The 27,228-nt window shown below is 37.0% G+C and overlaps 1 protein-coding gene across 2 annotated transcripts in view; it reads right to left on the bottom strand.

Moving 5' to 3' along the window:
* CRAMP1 (cramped chromatin regulator homolog 1) overlaps positions 1–27,228 on the bottom strand; it is a 115,091-nt gene that overhangs the window by 49,017 nt on the left and 38,846 nt on the right. For both annotated transcript variants that reach the window (XM_043969770.1, XM_043969764.1), the window contains exons 5-6: positions 19,115–19,198; positions 2,649–2,697 (exon numbers count right to left, since the gene is read on the bottom strand). In XM_043969770.1, the coding sequence (XP_043825705.1) occupies positions 2,649–2,697; positions 19,115–19,198 (133 nt within the window). The remainder of the gene's footprint in view (positions 1–2,648; positions 2,698–19,114; positions 19,199–27,228) is intronic.

The raw sequence follows: 27,228 nt of genomic DNA, 5'->3' as shown, positions 1-27,228 counted from the left end.
AATCACCAATCACAATTTCAGAAGACTCATGAGGAAGTATGCCTCCAACCTTTTGGCAGACTAAAAGTACAGAATGAAAATCAATTTTCAAATATGAACAATGTGTGAAAAAGAGACCTGAAGGAAGCTTAGAAGGGGACACACAGAAGCAGGGCACCATCCAAACTTCTTAAGCTTGAAAAGTACTTTAAGAAAGGCAAGCTGTAAAGATTCACTATATTATATGCAGTCCTTTTTTTGTTTTCTTCATGAAGTAATGTTCATACTTGTTAATGTTTGTGAAGTTCATAAAAACAAAAAGGTAAGTTCTTTAAAAAGATGGTTGAGTTTTTGAGTCATTGCAACTAGGAAAATGGTGCCATGAATAAAAATGAAAAAATCCAGAATGTACAAACAGACTTAAAGAAGCCAAAGATTTCCTATGTAAAAAGAAAAAGCTTCTCCTATGGCAATGTTATTTTTCACTCAAAGTCAAGAAATATTGTTCAGATCATTCCTTTTTTTAGGTTCAATAACCACATAAGGTAAGAGCAAATATTTACAAGTCCCATCTCAAATTCTATAGATATATAACACCCCCTCCCCCCAAAAATGGGTCCTCTAAAGTCACAAGTCAGTCACAATATTACAAGGGAAATTGTTCCTATCTGACAAGTATTCTAAGGCAGTATCTATATAAATTCAATTCAATTTCCTACTTCTTGCAAAGCATTGCACCAGGCCATAAAGATATACATTTAGGCTCTATTGTCAACTTTTACCCGTTCATCATTCAAACATCTGTACTACACTAAACCTTTTCCTATAAAAACCAATACAACAGCCAATATGGGTCAACAAAATTCCATTTCCATAAAACTGAATATGACCAAGGTCATTTCAAAGAAAGTTTTCTGGAAAAACAAAAATGGACAATTTACCTAAGGATTTTATTAGTGATAAAAATCTATTACATTTGAATAATGATGAGAGAATAAAACATACTTCTACTAATGAATTAAAATATAAACAAATGTAGGGAAAGCAATCAAATGAAAAATTTCTAAATATCTTTCAAAATTTCTTTACTAGGCAGTAACTTCCATTTCATTAACCCACCTTTTATGTTAAAAGTGCTACCAAAAAAAGGGATTTTACTGTAATATACTCAAGTACATGTGTGGAAGAGATGCTGTCCTACTTACACCAAGACGAGAGCAGATTTTCTTTTTTTCTGAATAGTTCCCAGTAGCTTCACACTTAAGGTGTTAGCTTTACACTATCTAGTACAGATATCCCATGGTATTTTTTCTAGTACCAAACACTAAAAACAGTATTGTCTGCTCCTCAGTTTAAGACAAAAGACTGTCCAACATACAATACTATTTGAAAGGGGATTCTGAGCAAGTAAGGACACCAGCGGAATTTAGTTTATTCTCAATTATTTAAAAAGAGTGAACTCAGAGGAATGGCAGGATTAAAATACTTCACTCCAAATCTGCCATGCACTGATGGATTTATATTGACTTTATAAGATGACACTAATGAAGTTAATCAAATCAAAACAGATTTTAGGAAAACCTGCTGTTCTGATAATTAGCAGAAACATTAGCAAAAAATTACTTACTGGATTTACTGGTAACCAGTTAGTTGATTTACTGATAATATCCATGGAGCTAAAAAGTTTAACTTTGTTTTCTGAGGGAAAACCTACCCACCTGTTTTATGTATATTCAGCCATTATGTCCTTTAGTCAATTAATTAGGATTAATTTAAGGTAGAAATTATGAAGTCAAACAAGTAACATAATAGCTTGTTAGTTCCAGCTGCAAATGTAGCTATTACTTGAAACTATTGAAAGAAATAATTATTATCAGTAGCTAATCACTATAAGTTTGTTTATTCAGATGACAATGAATTGTGTTTTTATAGGGAGGGGTAGAAAGGAGAGAGGAAGGGGGAAAGAAGGGAAATGGAAAGGAGAAAGGGAAAGGGGAAAGGAGGAAGGAAAAGAAAGAACAAATACCAGTACTTTATAAAGAAAGGAGGCTCAAACAACATCAGCAATATGCTATGTTGGCTGGCCTTTTCTTAATATGGAGTTTGTAGCTAATGGAACATTAAATCCAATGGCTGATCATACAATTGCAAAACTGGCCTGTAAAGTACAATTTTCTTTTGCATCTTTAACATCAGCTTGTAGCCTTCAAATCCAAGAGGAAAACTGGAGATTAATGCAAACTTTTTAAGACATTGTGAGGTGCACTGGCAAAGAGATGAGAATGTGTGTACACTACTATAAGAAATTATAGAATGGGTCTACACTGAAACAGCAGTTAGAATTGTGTACAGTAAGAACAATGCAAGGTTTTAATTAAGCCCTAGAGTATGCTCAGATACTGTAAGTAATATCAGCTGTCTTTCATACTTTTATTTCAGGCAAATTTTTAAGGAGGGGAGGGGAAATGTATGTGTGATTTTCTCCAACAAATATTCTAAGATCTACTATGAAATCACTAACTTTTCACAGGGAAAAGAGAATAAAAAGCACATAGAGTAAATAAAGGTACACAGTGTCAAATCAATCTGTGAAATTCCTCCAAAATAATAAGGACACATAATCCAATCAGCAGGGTTCATTAATAATAGAAAATAAAATACTGACTTACCCAACTTGAATAAGTTCATTCAGTTTTGAGGCATTCTTATCATCCATACCTTCAAGTGAAAAAGAAAATACTCAAATAAGAATATGATACATTTAAGTCACAAAGTTCAAGTTCAGATCCTTATTGGACCTATGGATCAAATCCAAATTCTTTAGCCTGGCATTATCCACAATCCAACCTCATCATTTCGATCTCATTTCCAACTTACTTCGCAATCAACAGCCTTTTATGACCAAACTTCTTGTCTTTCATTTTTGAAGAGGACCATGACATCAGGGTAATGCCATGACTTGTGCTGAATTGGATTTAAGGGAAGGAGGGCTGTACAAGGTCACCAACCACACTCTCTCCTCCAGAGCCATCTGGGTCTAGTGACAAGATATAGATCAGGATGACTGGAGATGGCCCTGGATGTTTAAGGCAGTTGGGGTCAAATGATTTGCTCAGGGTCACACAGCTAAAGTGTCTGAGGTGAGATTTGAATTCAGATGCTCCTGACTCCAGGGCCAATGCTCTATCCACTACACCACCTAGCTGCCCTATGACCAAACTAGTTTATCCACAGTCCTCAAAATATGACAAGACCAAAAGCTTTGTTCTTTTGTTTACACAATTCCATTTACCTGAAATACTCTCCATCTTCCACTCTAGCCATCCAAACCCACTTCTTTTTAAAGTTCCACCTCAAATTCCCACATTCCCTGTGAAGATTGCCTTGCTCTCCACAGTATGAAATTTCTCCCCTCCTTACATCTCCTAATACACTTGTCTGTACCACTCTGATAACTAATTATGTCCAACTTACATATCTTTGTGTCTCCTCACGGGGCTGGAATAATACCGATACCTTGGACATGTACATAGTAAGTACACCATAAAACTTTCAGTTTGTTTAATGATGTAATTTACCATAATGTATAACTCATTCCAATGAGACAAACTGTGCTCTAGGCAGAATAGGAAGAATGGAACTGTTCCAATATAAGATTTTGACAATAAAGGGGACAAAATTAATTCAAAAACCAAGAGATTATGTGCTGGCTAGGTCTTTGGTCTCCATGTGTCAGCACATTAACTCAATTGTGCTTATAAAACCTTACGCTCAACTATGAAATGAGTGGAGAGAGGGCAGTATCTTGCCCATTATCAAGTTCCCTGCTGTCAAAGTGACAACACAGTTTGTGACATAATTCATGAACTCAGAAAACCAAACCAAAATAAATCACTATTTCCTTGAATCTATACTATATATCTGTTGTCAAGGGAACAAAACAGAAAAATGCAATTCTTATCTTGGATATTATGTAAAGGAATATTAAAAGCCATACACCTATTTTGGTCATGGATTATTTGCTGCATACGTAAGCAATTGTTAATAACTAAGTCTAGATTCCTTATGGATATATAATAAATACTGAAGGAAAGTCAATCCCAAGGAGCTTATCAAATTATCTGGGTTCCAAAGACAGGAAATGAGATGGCTGCCAAGTGATACAATTCCTTCAATTCTACAAAAACCCAGACTATTCTACCTTTAAAAAGTTCATTTGCATAAAAGTTGGAGGGAAAACAATAAGAGCAGCTAATATTTAAATAGTGCTTTATCTCATTTATCTCATTTGATTTTTATAAAAGCCTAATGAGGTCAGTGTTACAAATATTACCCTTCTACATGATTTAGACATAAAGGGTGATACCATAGGCAGAAAAGGATAGGAAGGAATAGTTTACCTCTCAGATCTATGAAGAAGAGAAGAATTTATGACCAAACAAGAGATGGAGAATATTATGGAATGCAAAATGGATTGTTTTGATTATATTAAATCAAAGTTTTTGTACAAACAGAAGCAATGTAGCCAAGATTAGAAGGAAAGTAGAAAGCTGGGAAAAGATTTTTATAGCCAGTGTACATTTCTAAATTATAAAGAGAATTGAATCAAATTTCTAAAACATGTCATTCCCCAATTAAGAAATGGCCAAAGGCTATATGAACAGGCAGTTTTCAGATGAAAAAAAATCAAAGCTATCTATTGTCATATGAAAAAAATTGTTCTAAACTACTACTGATTAGAAAAATGCAAATGAAAATAACTCTGAGGTGCCACCTCATACCTATCAGACTGGTTATATGACAAAAAAGGTAAATAATATATTTTGGAGAAGATGTGGAAAAACTGGAACACTAATGCAGTGTTGGTAGAGTTGTGAACTGATCCAACCATACTGGAGAGTAATTTGGAACAAAGCTCAAAGGGATATAAAACCATGCATACCCTTTTACCACTACTAGGCCTGTATCCCAAAGCAATTATTATAAAAAAGGGGAAAGGACCCACATGTACAAAATTATTTCTAGCAGCTCTCTTTGTGGTGAAAAAGAACTGGAAATCAAGGGAATGCTCATCAGTTGGGGAATGGCTAAACAAGTTGTGGTACATGCATGTAATGGCATCCTATTATAAGTCACTTATAACTTAATCTTATCATTAAGTGACATCATATGGGCAAATCACTTAACCCTAACTGCCTCACTAAAAAACGAACCAAAAAAAAAAATCATTGTATGATATCAACTGTGATAAGAGTTGGCTCTTCTCAGTAACACAATGATCCCAGATAATTCCAAAGGACTCATGATGGATTGCTCTCCACATCCAGAAAAGAACTGTGCAACCTAAATACAAATTGAACCATACTATTTTTACTTTTTTATTTTTTTCTTTATTGAGGTTTTTTTCCTTTTATTCTGATTCTTCTTTCACAACATGACTAATGTGGAAATATGTTTAATGTGATTGTATATATATAACATACATAACCTATACTGCTTACCATCTTGGGAAGGGGGGAAGGAAAGGAGAGAGGGAGAAAATTTGGAACTCAAAATCTTAAAAACAATTGCTGAAAACTATCTTTACATGTAACCAGGAAAAAAAATAAAATACTATTAAGACTGAAAGAAAAATGTCAGAAAATGGAAAACTATATGTGTGTGTGTGTGTGTGTGTGTGTACACACACACAAATAATGCTCTCCTGATTAGTTGCCAAGTCTTGTTTCTTCTAGCTCCACGTTTTTCATACCTATTCCCTTTCCTCCATTCACAAAACCATGACCCTGACTCACACCTTCATCACAACTTACCTGGACTTTCCTCCTATCCCAGCCCTCCATCTATCCTCTATGCAGATACCAAAATGACTTTTCTCATGTTTCACTGTGTCACTCTCATGTTCAAAAACTGCCAATGTCTTCCCATCATCTCTAAGGCAGTATAAACTTTTAAGATCGGAAAGGTGGTCCTCCAAGATCCAACTCCAACCTGCTTTTTCCAAGCTTATTTCAATATTATTCCCTTCAAGAACTCTATCGACATTTCAGCCAAAGTGGATAATGAGCTGGTTGCTGAATTCTACATTTCACTTTCCTGCATTTACAGTATAACTGTATCTCTTACACCCAGAACACACTCAGTGATCTTGGTCTCTCATCTTTTTCCAAGGCTCAGCTCAAGTGCCATACCCTTGGTGAAGACTTCCAGATACCCTTGTAGTTAGGAGTCTCTCCCTCCTCAAATTACTCTCTATAAAGCGGTAAACAGACTTTTAAATAACAAATTCAGAAAATTAGGCTTTTGAGTAATACAGTAAATAGAGGTATACTTTAAAGGAAGGAATGGGAAAAATTATTTAGTACTCTCCACACAAAGATCATTCTAAGCAATAGAGATATAAAGGAAAAAACCAAAATGCCAGCATAGTCCCCAAGTTAACTATAATCTCTCATATGCCTCTCTTACTAAAATGAAAATCAACCTGACAACTTCTTGAATGAAAGGAACACTTGCAGCTTTAAAAAAAATACACTTGGGGCAGCTAGGCGGCACAGTGGATAGAGCACCGGCCCTGGATTCAGGAGGACCTGAGTTCAAATCCAGCCTCAGACACTTAACACTTACTAGCTGTGTGACCCTGGGCAAGTCACTTAACCCCAATTGCCTTTTAAAAACCCACAAAAAACAAAAACACAAAAATACACTTAAGCAATTTCATTTTGGAAAATATACCTCTAAATCCCTAAGAGTAAAGATGGAAGAAACCAATGGAACAATTCTTTCATAAAAGCACCATCTGTTTGGAAAATGCCCTCCATATCAAAAAAAAGAACTAATGGGGTCGTAATGCAGATAGAAGCATATTATTTTCACTTTGTTATTTTTTGTGCTTTCTCCACTTTTGTTCTGTTTCTCTTTCACAACATGACTAATGTGGAAATATATTTAACATGATTTCACATGTATAACCTATATCAGATTGCTTGCTGTCTTGGAGAGAGGCCAGGAGAGGGAGGGAGAGAGAAAAATTTGGAATAAAAAAATCTTATGACATTAGGGGAAAAAATAAAATACTATTTAGATTAAAAACACCACTTGTAAAAAATAACTATACAGAACTATAAAATCAATATACATAATGATTACAAAATATAAATATAAATAACCATAAAACTGTAATAAAACTGAATGCTATGAAATTATAATGACTAAGCTTAGCCCCAAAGAAGAGATATAAGAAAGCACCCTGACCATGATTATTTGTGGAAGTTGGATACTATGGATGTGTAACACTGCATATAATGTCAGATTTTTTTGGTATGTTGGTTGGTTTTACTAAACCGTTTTCTCCCTTTTAAAAACTTCTTTATTATGGTCCCCTGAGAAGGGTAGGTTATATTTAGGAATGTAGCTGATGTAAACAAAAAAAAAAATCTATCAATTAAAAAAAAAGTTCACATGCGCACACTTTGGAAACAGCTCCCCAGAAGGCAAGAGGAATGCCATTAAAGCAGGAAGTACACTGAACTATATCCACACAGCTAGAATGCCAAACTCATTTCCTTCTTTGTCTGAGCAAAAGTAGCACAATTCCTAAAACATAATAAGCACTTAATAAACATTTGTGGATTGATCAGAAATCCCCCATTAGATATGCTTATTGAGGGCAGCTAGATGGAGCAGTGGATAAAGCACCGGCCCTGGATTCAGGAGTACCTGAGTTCAAATCCGGCCTCAAGACACTTAACACTTACTAGCTGTGTGACCCTGGGCAAGTCACTTAACCCCAATTGCCTGTCACTTAACCCCAATTGCCTCACAAAAAACAAAACAAAACAAAACAAAAAAAAAAGATATGCTTATTGATAAAAATGCACTCTGACTACCTCAGGTAATCTCTAAACAATCCTTGAACATATCAACTAATTAAATACTTACTAAGCTCCACCTATGAGCCAGCTAGTATGATAAGCATTGTAGAAGACAAAAAGAAATAAAAGGTCCTTCATTGCCTAATGGAGGAGATATGACACACAAGTTTAAACAATTTACAAGTTAATATTAAAAACAGCAAACATAAGAGATGGCAGAAAGTAGTACATGATTAATTAAGAAGTAAAATAGACAACAAATAGTCTGAATCATTAGTAATGGTCTAGAGCAGGAGTGGCACCCAAATTTTCAGGACACAGAAACTCCTGGGAACAGCAGTATAGTAAACCAGATTAAAATGTGATAAGGAAATGTTTAACATGATATATGAAAATACAATACATAAAATGTTAATTTGAGGTTTTCGAAGTCAATAAGAAACCCACAGGGATCATTTCTATTTGAGTATGATATGAGTGGCCTAAGTGGCAGAGGTAGTTTCATAGAAAAATATAGAATTAAGTCAAACTCCAGAGGATAAGGAGTATTTAACTACATGTAAAGGCGAGGTGAGTGTGTGAGCAAAAACAGAGAGAAATGTTCTAGTGACAATGAACTTTCCAATCTGGATAGAGCAAAGGATTTTTCCATGGGAATAAGAAGGTAAAGCTGGAAAAATGGGCTGCAAGCCAACTATGCCAGGCTCAGCCATTTAGACTTTGTTCTATGACTGGGGAATCAGAAAAGGGTTTTGGATAAGGCGGAGACCTGAGCGACAATATTTTGGGAAGATTCACCTGGCAACTATGCACATAAGATCAGACAGCAGGGATCAACTAGAGCTAATTTTGAGGCTATTAACAAAAATGTAACCATGAGTTTGGAACAATGAAATAAGCCAGTGTGGTTGCAGTGGGAATAGAAAAGAAGAATTACATGAAAGTCACTGCAAAGAAAGAATTGATAAGACTTGGTTGCTTACTGGACATTAAGCATGAGGGAAGGGAAGGAATCAAAGCTAAGTTGGAGCTTTCAAGACAGGAATAATAGTAGTCCTATAAAGAGAAAGAGGGAAGAAAGAAAGAAGAGTATAAAGATCGGGGGGGGGGGGGGGAGAGACCACCAGTCAAAAAGCATTTGTTAACTACCTACTATGTGCCAGAGATTAAAAAAAAACTGTCCCAGCCTTCAAAGATCTCACATGTAATATACCACAACACGTAAACAAATATATAAGATAGAGGTAGCATTTATGGGGACCAAAAAAAGGCTCCTTTAGAAATCAGGATTTGAGCTGAGTCCCTTTTTTAAATGTTTTAAATCACTGAAGATTTTTTATTCTCCCACACCAATCTCCTAATGTCAATTAAGAACAATAGAAAAAAAACCTATTACAGATATGTATAATCAATCAAAGAAAATTTCCACATTGGCTATGCCAATAGATAGATATATAGATGGATGGATGAATGGATTTCTCATTCTACAGCCTTGAGTCTTTCGCCTCTGCATCAGGAGATGGCATGTTTCATCTTTAGTCCTCTAGAATCCTGTTGGGCTAACTGCTAAGAGTTGAACACAACAGTATTCCATCACATTTAAATACCATAATTTGTTCACTCATTCCCCAATTTATTGACACCCACCCCCTTAGATTACCATTCTTTGCTACCTCAAACAGAGTTTATAAATATTTTTGTATATCCTTAAGAGTTTTCTCTGTTTAGGATTAATTCATCCCTTAATCTACCCTCCCTCTACTTCTCTTTCCCCTTTTCCCCTTTTCCTCATCTCCCTGTTGAGTAAAATGTAATACTCAACTATGTGTGTCTATATCTGTGTTCTGTGTATTCTTCCTTCTTTTGATTGTTCAGGAAAGTGATGTTCAATTGTCAGCCACTCCGCTCCCTCCTTATATGGATGTGCACCCTGATTATGTGAGATAATTTCCCCTTTCCATTCTTTTCCAAAGATGATCAAGACATAATAGAAACACATTCTCAAACCTTGTCTAATTGGATTCCCGGGGGGGGGGGGGTTTCAATGGAGACATATATCATTTCTCCACTTATGAATGCAAGCAGTTTATCTTTGCTCATTGATATCTGCCCTTTTATGTTTCTCTTCACTCCTGTGTTTGACCTTCAAAGTTTCTCTGAAGCTCTCTGGTCTTTTCATCAGGAATGCTTGGAAGTCCTCTATTTCATTTTCCTCCTAAAGCATTATACTCAGTTTTACTAGGTACATTATTGTTGGCTATAAACCTGTATCTTTTGCCTTCTGGAATATCATACTTCAAGCCCTCAATTTTTTAATAGTGGTGGTTGCTAAATTATGTGTGATTCTAACTGTGGCTATCCTGTACTTGAATTTCATTTTTTCTGTCTTCTTTCAGCATGTTTTCTTTGACCAAGAAGCTCCAGGAAGCTCTTGCTGTGGCTATGGTATTCCTGGGAATTTTCATGTAGAGGTTTCTTGAAAAGTCTTTCTAATTCCATTTTGCCCTCTGATTCTAAGAGATCTGGAGATCTAAGAGTTTTCTTTTTAAGATTTCTTGAAATGGAATATCTAGGCTCTTGTTTTTGGTGATGGTACTCAAGACAGTCCAATGATTCTTAATTTTTTCCCCTGTAATCTATTTTCCAGGTCATTTGTTTTTGCTGTGAGATATTCTACTTTTTCTTCCATTTTTTCAGCCTTTTGTCTTTATTTAAATTTTTATGGCTTCTTGTCTCATGAAGCCACTGACTTCTATGTGGTCCATTCAAATTTTCAAAGGGTTTCTTGCTTGGGCAATATAGCTCTTGTGTCAAAGTATTAATTCCCTTTCAAATTCTTACTTTCATGGTTCTTGTTTTCCATTTTCCCCTCAAGTACTCTCATTCTACTCATAAAAGCATTTCTAAACATTTAAAAAACTTTCTTTAGATTTTTTTTCCAGGAATTCTAGCTGAGTTTGAGCCCAAGATGTTTTTCTCTAAGGCACTGATGGCCATGATGTTTTGGAGTCATTCTCATGTTCAGTTTTTCTATCTTGAGTATCTCTGCTACCATAATAACTCATGGGATTCTTTTTTGTTTACACATTCTTCTAGCCTCATGCTTGGCTTCAGACTTGATGATACTTATGGTGGACTCTGCCACAGTTCTGGAGGGAAGGACTGGGCTGATCCTTTTGCTACTTTCTGGAGGGCATTTAGTATCATTACTCCAGAATCTCAGGGACAGGCTGGGGATATGCAAGCTTTTGGTGCTCCCAAAGTGGTGTGAAGCAGGACAAAGTTGGCTTCCTGACCCTGTGGTCTGAGCTTTCTGTAAATTCCTGATGATACAAGTGAGTTCCTGCTGAGCTTGGGTATCTGAACCAAACCACCACTGCTGCTTCTTCCTTTGTCCATACATAGTCTAAGGCCTCCCTACCTGTGGACATTGTTTCTTTGTGCAAGTCTCCTTCTCATTCTGCCAAGGATCTGTGAACTGGAGCTGGGTAATGGATAAAAAAGCTGCCATTTGGCACATGTCCCAGTTGTAATGCCTTGGTATGAGTATGGAGCCTCCTCTTGCCCTGGTACACACAGCCTATCCCTGAGCACTTGAGAGTTTCATCCATCGTGCTCTTGGTCCTACCACTCTCCAGTGTTCACAGACCTCCCTGCCTGTCTCCATCTGCTAAGCTTGGCTAAACAAATGATTCGCTGTGACTTTTTCTGGATTTCCCTATCAGGATTTGGTCAGATACATTTTTAAGATCTGTTTGGAGAAGTTGTAGGAGGTGAATTGCTGCAATGCTTCTTACTACCATACCATCTTGGCTCCATCCCCAGGGTTGAGTGTTGAAGGAAACCAGGGAAACTAAGAAATGGAGGTGAGGAGGGAGGGAATTCCATTTATGAAGGACAGCCAGTGGAAGGCACAGAGATAAGAAATAAAGCATTGTTTCTGAGGAACAGCAATCGTTTCTGACCTAATGAGTGTCCTTCTGGTTCTGTGTATTCAACTTGCACTATTTCAAATTCTTTCCAGATTTCTTTATACTTATCCATATTTTTCAGCCTTCATTATATTATAGAATTACATCACATCATTGTACTACAATTTATCTATAACTCCCCTACTACTGGATATTTAGATTGCTTTTTTTTGTTTTGTTTTGTTTTGTTTTTTTGCAGGGCAATGGGGGTTAAGTGACTTGCCCAGGGTCACAGAGTTAGTAAGTGTCAAGTGTCTGAGGCCGGATGTGAACTCAGGTATTCCTGAAGTCAGGGCTGGTGCTTTATCCACTGCGCCACCTAGCCGCCCCTAGATTGTTTTTAAGTTTTCAAACTTAAATCTATAAAATCATTGAGAGGCAAGTCTATTTTTTTTTGTGATAACATTTGTTTTTAATTTTTGTGTGTGATAACATTTTAACAATGAAGACTTAAGTTTTAGATAGACCAAGGCAACAGGAAACATTCATTTATAGATAGTTTCATGGTCCAAGAACAATTTTGATGTAATTAAAAAATTTTCTTTTATAAATAAATGTCAAGGGGTAGCTAAGTGGTACAGTGGATAAAGCACTGGGCCTGGATTCAGGAGGACCTGAGTTCAAATCTGGGCCTCAAACAATTGGCACTTACTAGTTGTGTGACCCTGGGCAAGTCACTTAACCCTCATTGCCCTGCAGATAGATAGATAGATGTCTAACCACTACAAAAAAACCATAGCTGTTATACAGGACAAGGACAGCAGTACTAAGAGGAATGCTTTAGCTTCAAGAATTTCAAGTACAGAAGGGGGAAAGGGACCCACATGTACAAAAATATTTATAGCTGCTCTTTACGTGGTAGCAAGGAATTGGAAGTTGAGGGGGTGCCCATCAATTGGGGAATGGCTGGACAAGTTGTGGTATATGAATACAATGGAATACTATTGTGCTGTAAGAAATGATGAGCAGGAAGAGTTCAGAGAAACCTGGAGGGTCTTACGTGAGCTGATGATGAGTGAGATGAGCAGAACCAGAAGAACATTGTACACAGTATCATCAACATTGAGTGTTGACCTACTGTGATGGACTATATTCTTCTCACCAATGCAATGGTACAGAAGAGTTCCAGGGAACTCATGATAGAAGAGGATCTCCAAATCCAAGAAAAAAAAAGAAAGAAAGAACTGTGGAGTATAGATGCTGATTGAACCATATTATTTCTTTTGTTTTGGGTGCTGTTGTTTTTTTTTCTATTTTGAGGTTTTGCATCACTGCTCTGATTCTTTCTCTTGTAACAGGATTAATGCAGAAATAGGATTAATGTTATTATGTGTATATATATGTGCGTGTATATATATATATATATATATATATATATATATATATATATGTATGTATATGTATAGAGATATATAGATATAACCTATATCAGATTGCCTGCTGTCTAGGGGAGGGGGGAGGGAGGGGAGGGAGGGAGAAAAATCTGAAATTGTAAAGCATGTATAAACAAAAGTTGAGAACTATCTTTACATGTAACGGAAAAAATAAAATATCTCATAAAAAAAAAAAAAGAATTTCAAGTACAACAAATTTTAATTCTTCCCAACAGTGTACCCTAAGTATCCCCACTTCTATCCTGCATCTGAAGTGTATGTGTTGTATCCTTAAATGAGAGGTAGTACTATCTTGCTTTTTCTATCTGAATTCCCAGGACTAAGCACAGTGTCTGGCACAAAATAAGCACTTGATAAATGCTTTTCCATCCTTTTCCATTCCACTCTGTTTCTCATTTAACTCAATACCCTGTTGCTCACTAGGTACTAAAACCCTGATCTCTAAACTACCTAGACTAAAATGTGCTCTTGATTTAAGCTAGCTTCTGTTCAGACATCACTACTGTCCATTCAGTTCCATGATTAACCCCTAATACTGACTTTGGCTTTTGCTTCATAAATGTTACTGCCTGGATCCTCAGCCACTAACTTCTGTTTGCTTTTCTCATCCCTGCCCCAAGAACCATAATGGAACATACAAGTTGAAACTCCTTTCCCAAACCCTCATGGACCACAACTACAATGCCCTGCTCCATAGCAATATGAAGGTGGGAGGAAGGGAAGAAGTTATATACCAATGAGAATTGTCAACAGAAATTCAAAGACTTCCCGAATAACTGATTTTCCCAAAACCTTTAAAAATGTAAGCTGCTAAATTCATTCCTTTCACAATTTGCAAAGCTTTGGAAGTCCCTCTAGAATGAATTATCAATTGAGATAATATATGGAAAGCACTTTGGAAACATGAAAGCAATGTATTAACGATATATTATAATAATAACATTCTCAAAAATATTAACATACAACAAGTATATCATAATACACAGCCTTCTGGCCACCCTTGAATAATAACCTGGAGCCCATCAGGCTGAAACCAGAAAGTCGTAAGGGAATTTTTTGGAAGAATGAGAATACAAATCCACATTCCTCTATCCTTTCAGAAAGAAAAATAAGAGAAATAGAGTTGGTATTTACTCTCTCTTTGTTATTCTTCTCTATTTTAGAAATGTAATCTCCTGAAAGGTAGGGCTATTTCTTGGTAAGTATAAGGGATACTACCAATCAACAGTCACCAATAAGGACAAATTAAATAATTCTCTAAAATTCACCTAATCTTCATTTAGTTTTGTTTATTTTTTGTCTGGACCTGTGATTTTATTAGCATAGGTACTTTTGGTGAAGAATTGCCATCTAAAAATGCAGACTAGCAATTATTTTGCATTTTATTTTTTGTATTTATATTGCATTTATATTTTATATACTGAGAAGGTAAGAAGAGTTCTCCAGGGTCACAATCAATAACCAATCAATCAATAACCATTTATTAAATTCATACTACGAAACAGGAACCGTGTTAAGCACTGTGATCACAAAACCAGGATGAACTAGAATGTGAATGTCGCTGACCCCAAAGTCAGCTCTCTATCCATCATGCTATGCTGCGTCTCTACAAATAATTCTTATGATGCTAATACTCTGCACATTCTTTTGGACTGTAAGGTAAGGCTCTTAAATATTTTGTGTCCTGGATCCTTTAGCATTTCTACTGAAAACCTAGAAATCCCTTCTCAGATTCATGCTTTTAAATGCACAAAATAAAATACAAGATTGCCAAGGAAACCAATCACAATGAAATAGATATCAAAGTTAATGGACCCCCGGTTAAGAATCCTTGGTACAAGACATTTTGCAGGACTGCTGTCATCACAAAAGAACTATCCTCATCAAACCATTAGCTACTAGAAAATAATTTAAGACAAAAGATAATGGAGTGAGCTCCCGAACTCATGACACGATCGCTCCAAAAAACATCCAAGTAAGGTCATAGGAAAATGTCCGGAGCAGCAAAACCCACAGAAGAATGTGCTGAAATCATCTTCTAACCAAGAATGGCTTGGAAGGTCAGAAGGAGGGAGTTGCTGTGCTGATACAGGAGTCGAGCCCAACCCCACAGTCACCCTGATACAGATCCAGTCCCAGGAAGGCCTCACCAGAGAAGGAGACCCCCAAAGCCTCTGAATCAGCTGAAGCGCCAGTGTTGTCTGGAACTAAGCTCACAGTCTGGTGAGAGGGCTGAGCCCTGGGCAGGGGAGAGACTACAGGGGTCTATGCTGGTGCTAAGACAGAACTTGGATTTTACACCCCTACTGAGAACCAGGTGGTAGGCTCGAGTAGAAGTGGCCCAGGTGGGGGCGGGGCACAGGCTCCTTGGAGCTAACAACCACAACACACAAAGCTGGTTGATTGGCAAGTTGGTCTGGAGTCATCTATGGAACAGGGAACAGGCCAGGGGAGTGAAGAACCTGATCCTCCTTAAATCATACCACCTGGGACTTCTTAAGCTTGGGATACTGCAGCCTGGAAACAGTGCCCCACTTTAAGGAGCTAAAAGTCTAGTAAAAGAAAGGCAAGATGAGCCGACAGAGAAAGGTGAGGACCATAGAAAGTTTCTTCAGTAACAAGGAAGACCAAGGGGCACCCTCAGAGGAAGATGTCAACATCAGGGCCTCTATATCTAAAGCTTCCAAGAAAAATACGAATTGGTCTCAGGCCATTGTGGTGCTCCAAAAGGACTTTGAAGATAAAATTAGAGAGGTAGAGGAAAAAATGGAAAGAGAAATGAGGGTGATGCAGGAAAGACATGAGAAAAAAGTCAACAGCTTGAAAAGTCAAATGGAAAAGGAGGTACAAAAGCTCTCTGATGAAAATAATTGCCTAAGGATTAGGATTGAACAAATGGAAGCCAGTGACTTTATGGGAAACCAAGACACAATAAAGCAAATCCAAATGAATAAAAAAATAGAGGGCAATGTGAAATATCTTCTGGGAAAAACTGCCGACCTGGAAAATAGGTCCAGAAGAGATCATCTGAAAGTTATTGGTCTACCTGAAAACCATGATCAAGGAAAGAGCTTAGACACCATCTTCCAAGATATTCTCAGGGAAAATTGCCCTGAAATTCTAGAAGAAGAAGAAGCTAAAATAGAAATTGAAAGAATTCACCGATCACCTCCAGAAAGAGATCCCAAAAAGAAAACTCCTAGGAATATTATAGCCAAATTCCAGAGCTCTCAGGTCAAGGAGAAAATATTTCAAGCTGCCAAAAAGAAAGAATTCAAGTACTGTGGAGCCCCAGTCAGGATAGCACAAGATCTAGCAGCTTCCACATTAAAGGATCAGAGGGCATGGAATATGATATTCCAAAGGGCAAAGGAAATGGGATTACAACCAAGAATCACCTACCCAGCAAAACTCAGCATTATCTTTCAGCAGAAAAAATGGGACTTTAATGAAAAAGAAGACTTTCAGATATTTGTGATGAAAAGACTTGAACTGAATGGCAAATCTGACTTTCAAATACAAGACCCTAGAGAACCATAAAAAAAAAAAATTGGAGGGGCAGCTAGATGGCACAGTAGATAGAGCACTGGCCCTGGAGTCAGGAGTACCTGAGTTCAAATCCAGCCTCAGACACTTAACACTTACTAGCTGTGTGACCCTGAGCAAGTCACTTAACCCCAATTGCCTCACTGAAAAAAAAAAGAAAGAAAGAAAGAAAAAAAAATTGGAGCTGGGGGACATACCTGGGGTCATACAGTGGGTGACTGTCTTGTGTCTGAGGCCAGGTTTTGGCTGGGATCCCCCTGGGTCCAGACGTGATTATTTGTCCACTGTATCAATTAGCTAGATGATAACATCTTTAGAGTTAAATTGGGGGGTGAAGAGAATTCATTGGGGGAGGGGGAAGGGCAGAAACAAAATCCTACATGAAAGTAACAGGAAAAGGCTTATGGAGGAGGGGAAGAGATAGGAAAGGAGCAGGGCAGTAAATGAATTTTACACTCATCAGAAAAGGCTTAAAGATCTTAAACTCATCAGAGCTGCTTCAAGGAGGGACTAAGAGACACACCCAACTGGGTGGAGTAATCTATTTAATCTGGGCAGTAAATGAGCCTAACACTCATTAAAATTGGCTCAAAGGGGCAGCTAGGTGGCGCAGTGGATAGAGCACCAGCCCTGGAGTCAGGAGTACCTGAGTTCAAATCCGGCCTCAGACACTTAACACTTACTAGCTGTGTGACCCTGGGCAAGTCACTTAACCCCAATTGCCTCACTAAAAAAAAAGAAAAAAAGAAAAAAAAAAAAAAGAAAGAAAATTGGCTCAAAGACCTCAATCTCATTAGAATTGGCTCAAGGAGGGAATAATGTACACACTCAATTGGGTGGAGTAATCTCTATAATCCTGTAGGAAAACAGGAGGGGAAGGGGATAAAGAGAGAGGGACAAAAGAAGGAAGGACAGAGTGGGGGAGGGGACAGACAGAAGCAAATCCCTTTTGAAGAGTGATAGGATGAAAGAAGATAGATAATAGAATAAATATCATGGGGAAGGGAATAGGATGGAAGGGAAACAGTTAACAATAGTAATCATGAAAAAGAGAAAAGGGGGAAAAATTGTACAAAAAAAATTTATAGCAACTCTTGGTGGAGGCTAAGAATTGAGAATCAAGGGAATGTCCATCAATTGAGGAATGATGGAAAAAGCTGTGTCATATGATTGTAGTGGAATGGTCTTGTGCTACAGGAAATGACAAACAGGATGATCCCTGAAAAACCTTGAAAGACTAATGAGCATCAATGTATGGTAAAGTGAACAGAGCTGAGAGGACATTGTGCTTAGTGACAGCAGTATTGTTCAATGAGTAATTGTGAATGACTTAGCTACTCTCAGTAGTACAATGATCCAGGACAATCCCAATGAACTAATGAGGAAGCATACTATGCACTGCTATAGAAAGAACTGATAAAAAGAAGACTTGTGGATTGTACATATATAACCTGGTTGTGATCTTGTGGAGGGGGGAGGAAAGAGAGGGAGGGAGGGAGGGAGAAAAATTTGGAACTCTAAATCTTATGAAAATGAATGTTAAAAACTACCCTTACAGGTATATGGAAAATAAAATAAATGTTTGTTGAACTCAGGTACTCCTGAAGAAGATAAAAAAAAAAAGACAAATGCTGGGGATGAGAAAAAATAGGGACACTAACAATCTGTTTGAGGAGTTGTGAGTTGGTCCAACCATTCCAGAGGACAATTTGGAACTATGCCTAAAGGGTTATAAAACTGCACATACACTCTTTGATCTAGGTCTATATCCCAAAAAGATAAAAAAGAAAAAGGCCCTAAATGTACAAACATATTTATAACAAATCTTTTTGTGTTGGTAAAGAATTAGAAATCGAGGGGATGGATGCTCATCAATTGGGGAATGACTGAACAAGGTGTGGCATATGATTGTGACTGAATACTATTCTGCTGTAAGAAATTATGAGGAGGTAGTTTTAGAAAAAATATGGCAAGAGCTGTATGAACTGATGCAAATCAAATTGAGAAGAACCAGGGCATAGTAATAGAAGGGTTATAATGCTGATTCACTGTGATAAGCTTGGCTAGTCTGATCAATACAATGATACAGGACAATTCCAATGTGAAAAAATTCTATCCACCTCCAGAGAGAGAAATGATGAACTCTGAGTGTAAAGTGAAGTATCATTTTCTACTTCTTCTTTTTTTTTTTCTGCTTTTTATGGTCATATGCCTAATATGGAAATAAATTTTACATGATTTCAGATGTAAAAAAAAAAAGACAAAAGATAATGTAACCCAACACTTATATAACAGCACGTTGTTTTTAAAATATCAAATAATTTTCCCATGTTATACATAACATACTCACAGCCTCCAATCTTCTTCCTCAATTCTCCATAGCAGATTAACCCATAAAGTTCCTGGGATGATTTTTTCAGTCCTCTAGAAAACACTGAAAAACAAAAATAGAACAAAACTTTTCTAAGATGAAATACAAAAATGCCCTATGGGTTAAACAGGTCGTGTGGGGGGGAAGGGCATAAAAAAGTTTCAAATAGAACTAGTGAATGGTTAACCAGCATAGCAAATATGACACTAGAGATGTGATGAAAAAGTCCATTCCCAATGCTGAATCTTCAGAGTGCATATTTAAAATTAAACTCAGTTATCAAGTTTTTCTTTCCATTGTCTACTTGAAATTCCATATTCAAAACAAAACAAACAAAAAACTCCTGATCTCATTAGGATTCATTTAAATAATACTGAGTATCTGAATAACAAACAGTCTTAGCCACATGAAATTAGGTCTCTTTTACTTGTTCTCTCATCAAATATAACAGGAACCTACAGGCAATCCAGCCAAGATCACAGCAGGAAGATGAAAAAAACAAGTATGACAATCCTTTACTTCATCACATTACACTGCAAGGAAGATAAATGTGTCACTGCCTACCTTAACTCTTTGACTTTACTGACTCCCTTATATTGACTATTTTCTCTCCCCTCCCCCCAAGGGAATCCTGGATTATAATGCTATTTATAAGGACACTGAAGGAAGGAGTAGCAAAGAGATGAAAGACAGGTGAATACTGGGGAAACCTAAGACAGCAGAGTAGGAAACATATTGGGAATATTTGAAAGGAAATAGGAAGACCACTAAAAAAAGTAAGGAAAATATTATGAGGGTCAAAAAATACTGGAAAGTCTGAAGTGGGAGAGTGACAAGCTATTTTTTAAAATAGATGAAATTTTTAAAAATAAAATCAAGACACAATCGCTCTAACTCAGAATTGGGTGGATGCCTTTCCCCTTTCACATAAACTGAAGTGCTATTGCAGTGGACAGGAGAAAGGGTGTGCCAGAGGATGACAGAACCCTTAAAAAAGTTACCATGACCAATTTCCTGTCATCAAGTCTGGGAACAACAGTATAGTAAGGCAGATCATCATGTGAACACATCAACAACACTGGATCATTTCAGAGTTAATTCAAAATAAACGCAAATGTCACCAGATTTGCCATCAGAACAGGAAAGTGAATGACAGCCAATGGCAGTAATCATACTCCCTAGTGTGTCACATACTATAGTGCTCACCAATAGCTTGCTAATGATTTAATGTTAAGGTATACATGGGAATGCAATCTACCCCTCTGGAGGTTTGTGACAGAAGAACAGAAGAAAAAAGCAGTAAAAGAAACAAAGGCAAGTTTGTAGGGAGAGGATTTACCTAGTCTTCACAGCACCAGTAATGATTATCTAGTTAGTCACTGGCCTAAAAGTCTCCCAAAAGGTTGTATTGATTTCTAAAAATAATCTCAGAAATTTGGGCCATCTCCAGGGAAGGACTGTTGTGATCTCAGAAACAAATCTTTGGATCTGTCCCAGAATAAAACCAAATCCCTAGAGTGGCCACAGACTCAAAGATGACTTTTAGGATGCTCCAGAATAAGCATAATCCAATGGTTCAACTAAAATGTCAAGAGTCCTTCTTGCAACACAACATCTGGACCATGAAGCACATCAACTTATTGAAACCAGAAATGTTACTGCTATAACAATATTTTCAATTTTTCTCCTGTTTGTCCTCTTTCTACTCTGATCCTTAAATATCCTCACAATTACTTGGTAAGAATTAGGTCTCTTGGCCAAGCTCTCATCTACTCCTCCGCTATATTTGGTAAAGTAATTAATACTGTCCATAATCTTCCATTTTTCTTCTGGGTAAGATTTTATAGAAAGAGTTCATATTCTAAATTTCTGTTGCCCTTGAATGCCATCTCTCTCAACAAGTAAATTGTTTGCTGAGGCACTAATAATGCTCTTTTGGTGTTTGTTTTTTACTAAATTTCTATACAAAATTTGAAGAATGCCATTTCTTCATCCATATTCCATTTTTATCAATTACTTTAAAATAGATTATAACTAAGTTATTTTAATTGTTTAACATATCTTTCTTTTTTTAATTAATAAAGTATTTTATTTTTTCCCATTACATGTAAAGATAGTTCTCAACTTTTGTTTATACAAGCTTTCCAATTTCAGATTTTTCTCCCTCCCTCCCCTCCCTCCCCCCTCCCCTAGACAGCAGGCAATCTGATATAGGTTATATATATACACATAAGAACATTAATCCTATTTCTGCATTAGTCATGTTATAAGAGAAAAATCAGAGCAATGATGAAAAACCTCAAAATAGAAAAAACAACAGCACCAAAAACAAAAGAAATATTATGGTTCATTCAGCATCTATACTCCACAGTTCTTTTTTTTTTTTCCTTGGATTTGGAGATCCTCTTCTATCATGAGTTCCCTGGAACTCTTCTGTACCATTGCATTGGTGAGAAGAATACAGTCCTTCACAGTAGATCAACACTCAATGTTGTTAACATATCTTTCTTAATATGCTTTCTTTTAGCTTCATACTAATTTTATTCCTTGCTCTAACAAGTAGATTTGATGGTATATGCACAAGCTGATTCAGAAATAACTACTAATCCATAATTAATCATTTGTCTGTTAACATAGAATCAATTTTCTTTTTTGTGCTAATATTTGGAGTTTGCCAAGTCTTCTGATTCTTAAAAGTATCCATGGCACATAGGCATGAGGCTTCTATGTATGCTATAAATCACTGATCTCTCTCATTACTTATTACTGAACCGTATTTTCTAATATTTTCCTCACTAGTCCCATCTTTGCATTGAAGTCACTAAATAGAAAAGTAGGTATGGCACTTAAAGTGTTTTACAAATTCTTTGTAGAACTTCTCTATCTCTTCATTCTCTGCAACAAACATTAGTGAATAAGCTGCAACTATTTTCACAATAGTTTCTTTTCAAATATTTATCATAATCAATAAAAGATGAGAGATGAACAAACATTCCAGCAATTATGTTTCCTGTCCTTTGGTGTAATGATGAAGCAAATCTGCCAACTCCTTTGTTTGCCCCTCCAAATAGAATCCATGAATCACATACTTCTGGGTATTTGCAACTTTTGTCTTTTTTTTCTTGTATCGATTCATAACAAGAATGTCAAGACTGACACAGAGGGGCAGCTAGGTGGCGCAGTAGATAAAGTACTGGCCCTGGATTCAGGAGGACCTGAGTTCAAATCTAGCCTCAGACACATGACACTTACTAGCTATGTGACCATGACCAAGCCACTTAATCCGCACTGCCCCCCACCCCCCACCAAAAAAAGACTGACACAATTCAGATTTCCCATAATTATATGTCACTGAATTATCAACAGCTAAGTTGAAGTTCTAATAACTATATCATTCCTAGTACCTCCTTTCATTTTATTCTGCCATTATCAGTGAAAAAGAGGAATATATATGATCAAGGGTCATTTTTACATTTTCCACATGTTTTAAGTGTTGCCACAGCCAAAGAGTTCATCATCAATTGAGCAGTTTACTAATGACAAGTCTCTGTATTTGATGAAGCTGGTCCTCATCATAAAGGGGACAGCCTATTGCTGGGATCATGTTCGAAACCCTGTTAGCACAAAATCTACTGTCATGGTTGTAGACAACTCAGGGTTATTCCCATACCATAATAAGGCACTGGAGTGGGACTCTGGTATATATTTATTTTAGATTAATCAAAAAAGTAGAGGGAGGGAAGAGAAAAAAAAAGGAAAAGAAGAACCAAAGGCAAACAATCAAAATGCTAAAGAAATTATTACACATGATATGTAGATGTGAATATATATAACACACATATACACACATATATATGCAATATATGTGAAAACTCCAACATGTTCTCCCTTTAGCAAGATCGTTCAGCCTGATAGACAAAGTGTTCAGTGAATGTGTCATTAGTCATTAAGTTAAACATTAAACACAGTGCTATATGGTTCAATGGGAAAGACTCTTAATCAGGTCCCATCCACAGATAAATGTTTTAAAGTATTTTCTTGGATAAAAATTAAACAAACTAAAAAATAAAATGGTTAAATATTTGAAAAAAATTAGCATTAAAAAAATTTTTTTGTGAAAAATAACAAGTACAGATAAATGATCAAGTGAACCATAAATACATTATGGTTATTTCAAAGCTATGACTAGAAAGTGAATCATTAACCAAAGAACTGAGAAATTCATAAAAGATAAAACAAATAATTTCAATTACATTAAATTTAAAAGCATCTGGATAAACAAAAATTAAGACAACTAAGTTAAAAAGGGAAGGGGTCAACTGGGAAAAATCTTTATCAACTGTTTCTGGTAAAGGACTGACATTATAATAAAAATTAACATGTATATGTCACTGTAAGGTATGCAAAGCTCTTTATAGATATTATCTCATCTGATCCAAGATATATAAATAATTAAACTTGGAAGAAATCATACAACTGCTACAAATGTATGCTATCTTATTTCACCCGGGACCTCATGGCAACAAGATGATACCTTTACTAACCAACTCACTATCCCACTTGCCACAAAGGCTGTTTCAAACCTTTCCCTCTGATTTTTAAACCTCACATGGTAGCCTCTCTCCTCTTAGGCTCTCAGCTAAATACTTTCCTTCATATTTACTGAAAATATTGAGGCCATCCAATAAGAGCTCTCTCTTCTCCCCTTTGCTTCATCTCATATTACTCAAACATCCTCCCCCATTATCTCCTCCTTCACTACTGACTTGGGTGAAGAGCTGGCTCTTTTCCTTTTGTAGGTCAGCCCTTCTCTATGCACTCTTTGTTCCCATCTTCTCCAGTAGACTGCTGCCACCACCATCACCAACTCTATCTCACTAATCTTCAATCTCTTATCTACTTACTCCTTCCCTGTCACCTATAAACTTGCCCATTTTCTCCCTCAACTTAAAAAACACAACAACCCTTATTTAATCTGACTGTGTACCTTCTACCTATCATTGATAGCTTTCCTCTCTTTCTTGGCTAACCTTCTTGAAGGAGATGTCTCCACCAGGTTACCTCTGCTTTCTCCTCATCAATTCCTTTGAAATCCTACAATTTAGCTTCCAAGCTTGACATTCAAAAGAAACTTCCCTCTAAAGTTAACAGGTTCTCTTAACTACCAGATCAAATGACTATTTCTCAATCCTCATTCCCCTTGACTTCTTTGTAGTATGTGTCACTGTTCATCACCATCTCTGCCTGGATGTTCCCGGGTGTTCTCTTCTACCCAGGTTTTTAAGACAATGGGCTCCTTGAAGGCAAGAACTAATTTTTTTTCTTTCTTTGTGGGATACCTAATTACAACATAACCTTCCACAAAAGACTACAAAGACAAAAGGGCCTTATTTGCTCTGTATGGTCCAAGGGCAATGGGTTGAAGTTACAAATAGTCAGATTAGGATCAATATAATGAAAAATTTCCTAACAAAAACTATCCAAAAGTGGACCAGGCTACCTAAGAAGACAGTAAGTTCACTCTCAAAAGAAGACTTAAATCAAAGGTCAGAGGTCCATTTTTCTGTGGGTTTCTTGTTCAAGTGTAAATTGGACTTGTTAATGCCTTCTTAAGTCCCATTCAATTTTGAACTCCAGTTATTTTATGACCTCAGGACTTACAGCATCATCTGGTCCAAAGTCCTCACTTTTCAGATGAGCATATGAGGACCCAGAAAGATGAAATCACTTTTCCAGGTGATAAAGCTACTAAGCTGCTGACCCAGAATGTGAACTGGATTTTTTGACTTCAGATTCTGTGTTCTTGCCACATGCCAAGGCCAGAGTCTGCCCTGATCTTTGTTTCTCCATATGTCTGTATCTGTATAGCTGATAGGACAACATGCTGTTCTAGCCCTAACTCATTTTTGTGATACTGAAGTCAATTCCCCCTCTGGGACTCAATATGTGCACAATGAAAGAGATAGCCTAGATATTTTCTACAGTCTTTTTCTATTATAGAATTTAACAATTTATGATCAGTATGTACACACTATTTTCTGTTGTTTTTCTCAAGGTAAGGAGTAGCTCCAGGAAAATAGTTTGTTGTAAATTTTTCTATTTAATGGAATCGATGCCATAAGACAATTACAGGAGCAGCAGAACCCACAAAAGGATGGGGTGAGATCACTTTCCAGCCAAAGCAGGCTTAGAAAGTCAGTGGGAAAGATCTGTTGTGCTGGGGTAAGAGTGAAACGCAGCCCTGAGGCTGCACCATGTAGATTCAGCCCCAGGCAGGCCACTCCAGAAGAGCCTCTCAGATGCAGCTGCTTCTGGAACTCAGCCCACAGACAGTGAGGGGGTCGAGCAGTTGGCCAGGGGAAGATTACAGGGGTCTCTGCTGGCACTGAGGTGGAACTCTGTTATTTTGCCTGAGCTAGGATCCAGGTCACAGTCTTGAGTGGCAGCCCAGGTGGAGAAGAGGTTCAGGCATGCCAGAGCTTGCAGACACAGTGGAATAGGAGTCTCTTCTGGGTCAGAGGACAAGCAGGCCTGTGGTTGCTTGCAGACCAGAGCACAGGCCAGGGGAGTGGTGAATGTGCCTCTCCTTAAATCGTATAACCTGGGACCCCCTGAAGCTTGGGACAGTGTGCCCTGGAAGCAGTGCCCCACTTTAAGGAGTTAAAAATCAAGAAATAGGTTGGCAAAATGAGCAGACAGAAAAAGATGCTGACCCTAGAAAGTTTCTTTGGTGACAAGGAAGAGCAAAATACAACCTCAGAGGAAGATAGCAAAGTCAAAGCTACCACATCCAAAGCTTCCAAGAAAAATATGAATTGGTCTCAGGCCATGGAAGTGCTCAGAAAGGACTTTGAAGATAAAGTAAGAGAGGTAGAGGAAAAAATGGAAAGAGAAATGAGAATGATGCAGGAAAGTCATGAAAAAAAAGCCAAATGGAAAAGGAGATACAAAAGCTCTCTAAAGGAATTGAGCAAATGGAAGCTAATGACTTTATAAGAAATTAAGACACAATAAAGCAAAACCAAAAGAATGAAAAAATAAAGGGCAATGTGAAATATTGCCTTGGAAAAACAGCTGACCTGAAAAATAGTTCCAGGAGAGATAATCTGCAAATTATTGGACTACCTGAAAGCCATGATCAAAAAAAGAGCTTAGATATCATCTTTTAAGAAATCATCAGGGAAAATTGCCCTGATATTCTAGAAGCAGAAGGTAAAATAGGAACTGACAGAATCCACTGATAACCTCCTGAAAGAGATCCCAAAATGAAAACTGCCAGGAATATTATAGCCAAATTCCAGAACTCCCAGATCAAGGAGAATATATTGCAAGCAGCCAAAAAGAAACAATTCAAGTATGCTGGAGCCACAGTCAGGATAACCCAAGATCTATCAGCTTCTATATTAAAGGATCAGAGAGCTTGGAATATGATATTCCAGAGGGCAAAGGAACTGGGATTACAACCAAGAATCGTCTACCCAGCAAAACTGAGTATAATCTTTCTGGGGGAAAAATGGGAATTCAGAAAGAGAGGACTTACAGGCATTTGCAATGAAAAGACCTGAGCTGAATAGAAAATTTGATGTTCAGATACAAGACCCTAGAGAAACATAAAAAGGTAAACAAGAAAAAGAAAACATAAAGGATATTAAAAGGTTAAACTGTTTACATTCCTACATGAGAAGATGATACTTGTAACTCATAAAAACTTTCTCATTATTAGGGCATCTGAATTGAGTATATTTATACAGAGAGCACAGGTGTGAGCTGAATATGAAGGGATGATATCTTTAAAACAATAAAATTAAGGGGTGACAGAATACACTGGTAGAAAGTGAAAGGGAGGGGCAGCTAAGTGGCACAGTGGATAAAGCACCGGCCTTGAAGTCAGGAACACCTGAGTTCAAATCCCGCCTCAGACACTTAACACCTACTAGCTGTATGACCCTGAACAAGTCACTTAACCCCAATTGCCTCACTAAAAAAAAAAAAAAAGTGAAAGGGAAAGGTGGAATGGGGTAACTTGTCTCACATAAAAGAAGCAAGATGTATAAAATGACAAATATGGTAATGTTTTACATAGTCATACATAT

This window comes from Dromiciops gliroides, chromosome 1 (assembly GCF_019393635.1).
Source record: "Dromiciops gliroides isolate mDroGli1 chromosome 1, mDroGli1.pri, whole genome shotgun sequence".
Taxonomy (NCBI): Eukaryota; Metazoa; Chordata; class Mammalia; order Microbiotheria; family Microbiotheriidae; genus Dromiciops; species Dromiciops gliroides.
This window is presented reverse-complemented; position numbering and strand designations above follow the sequence as displayed.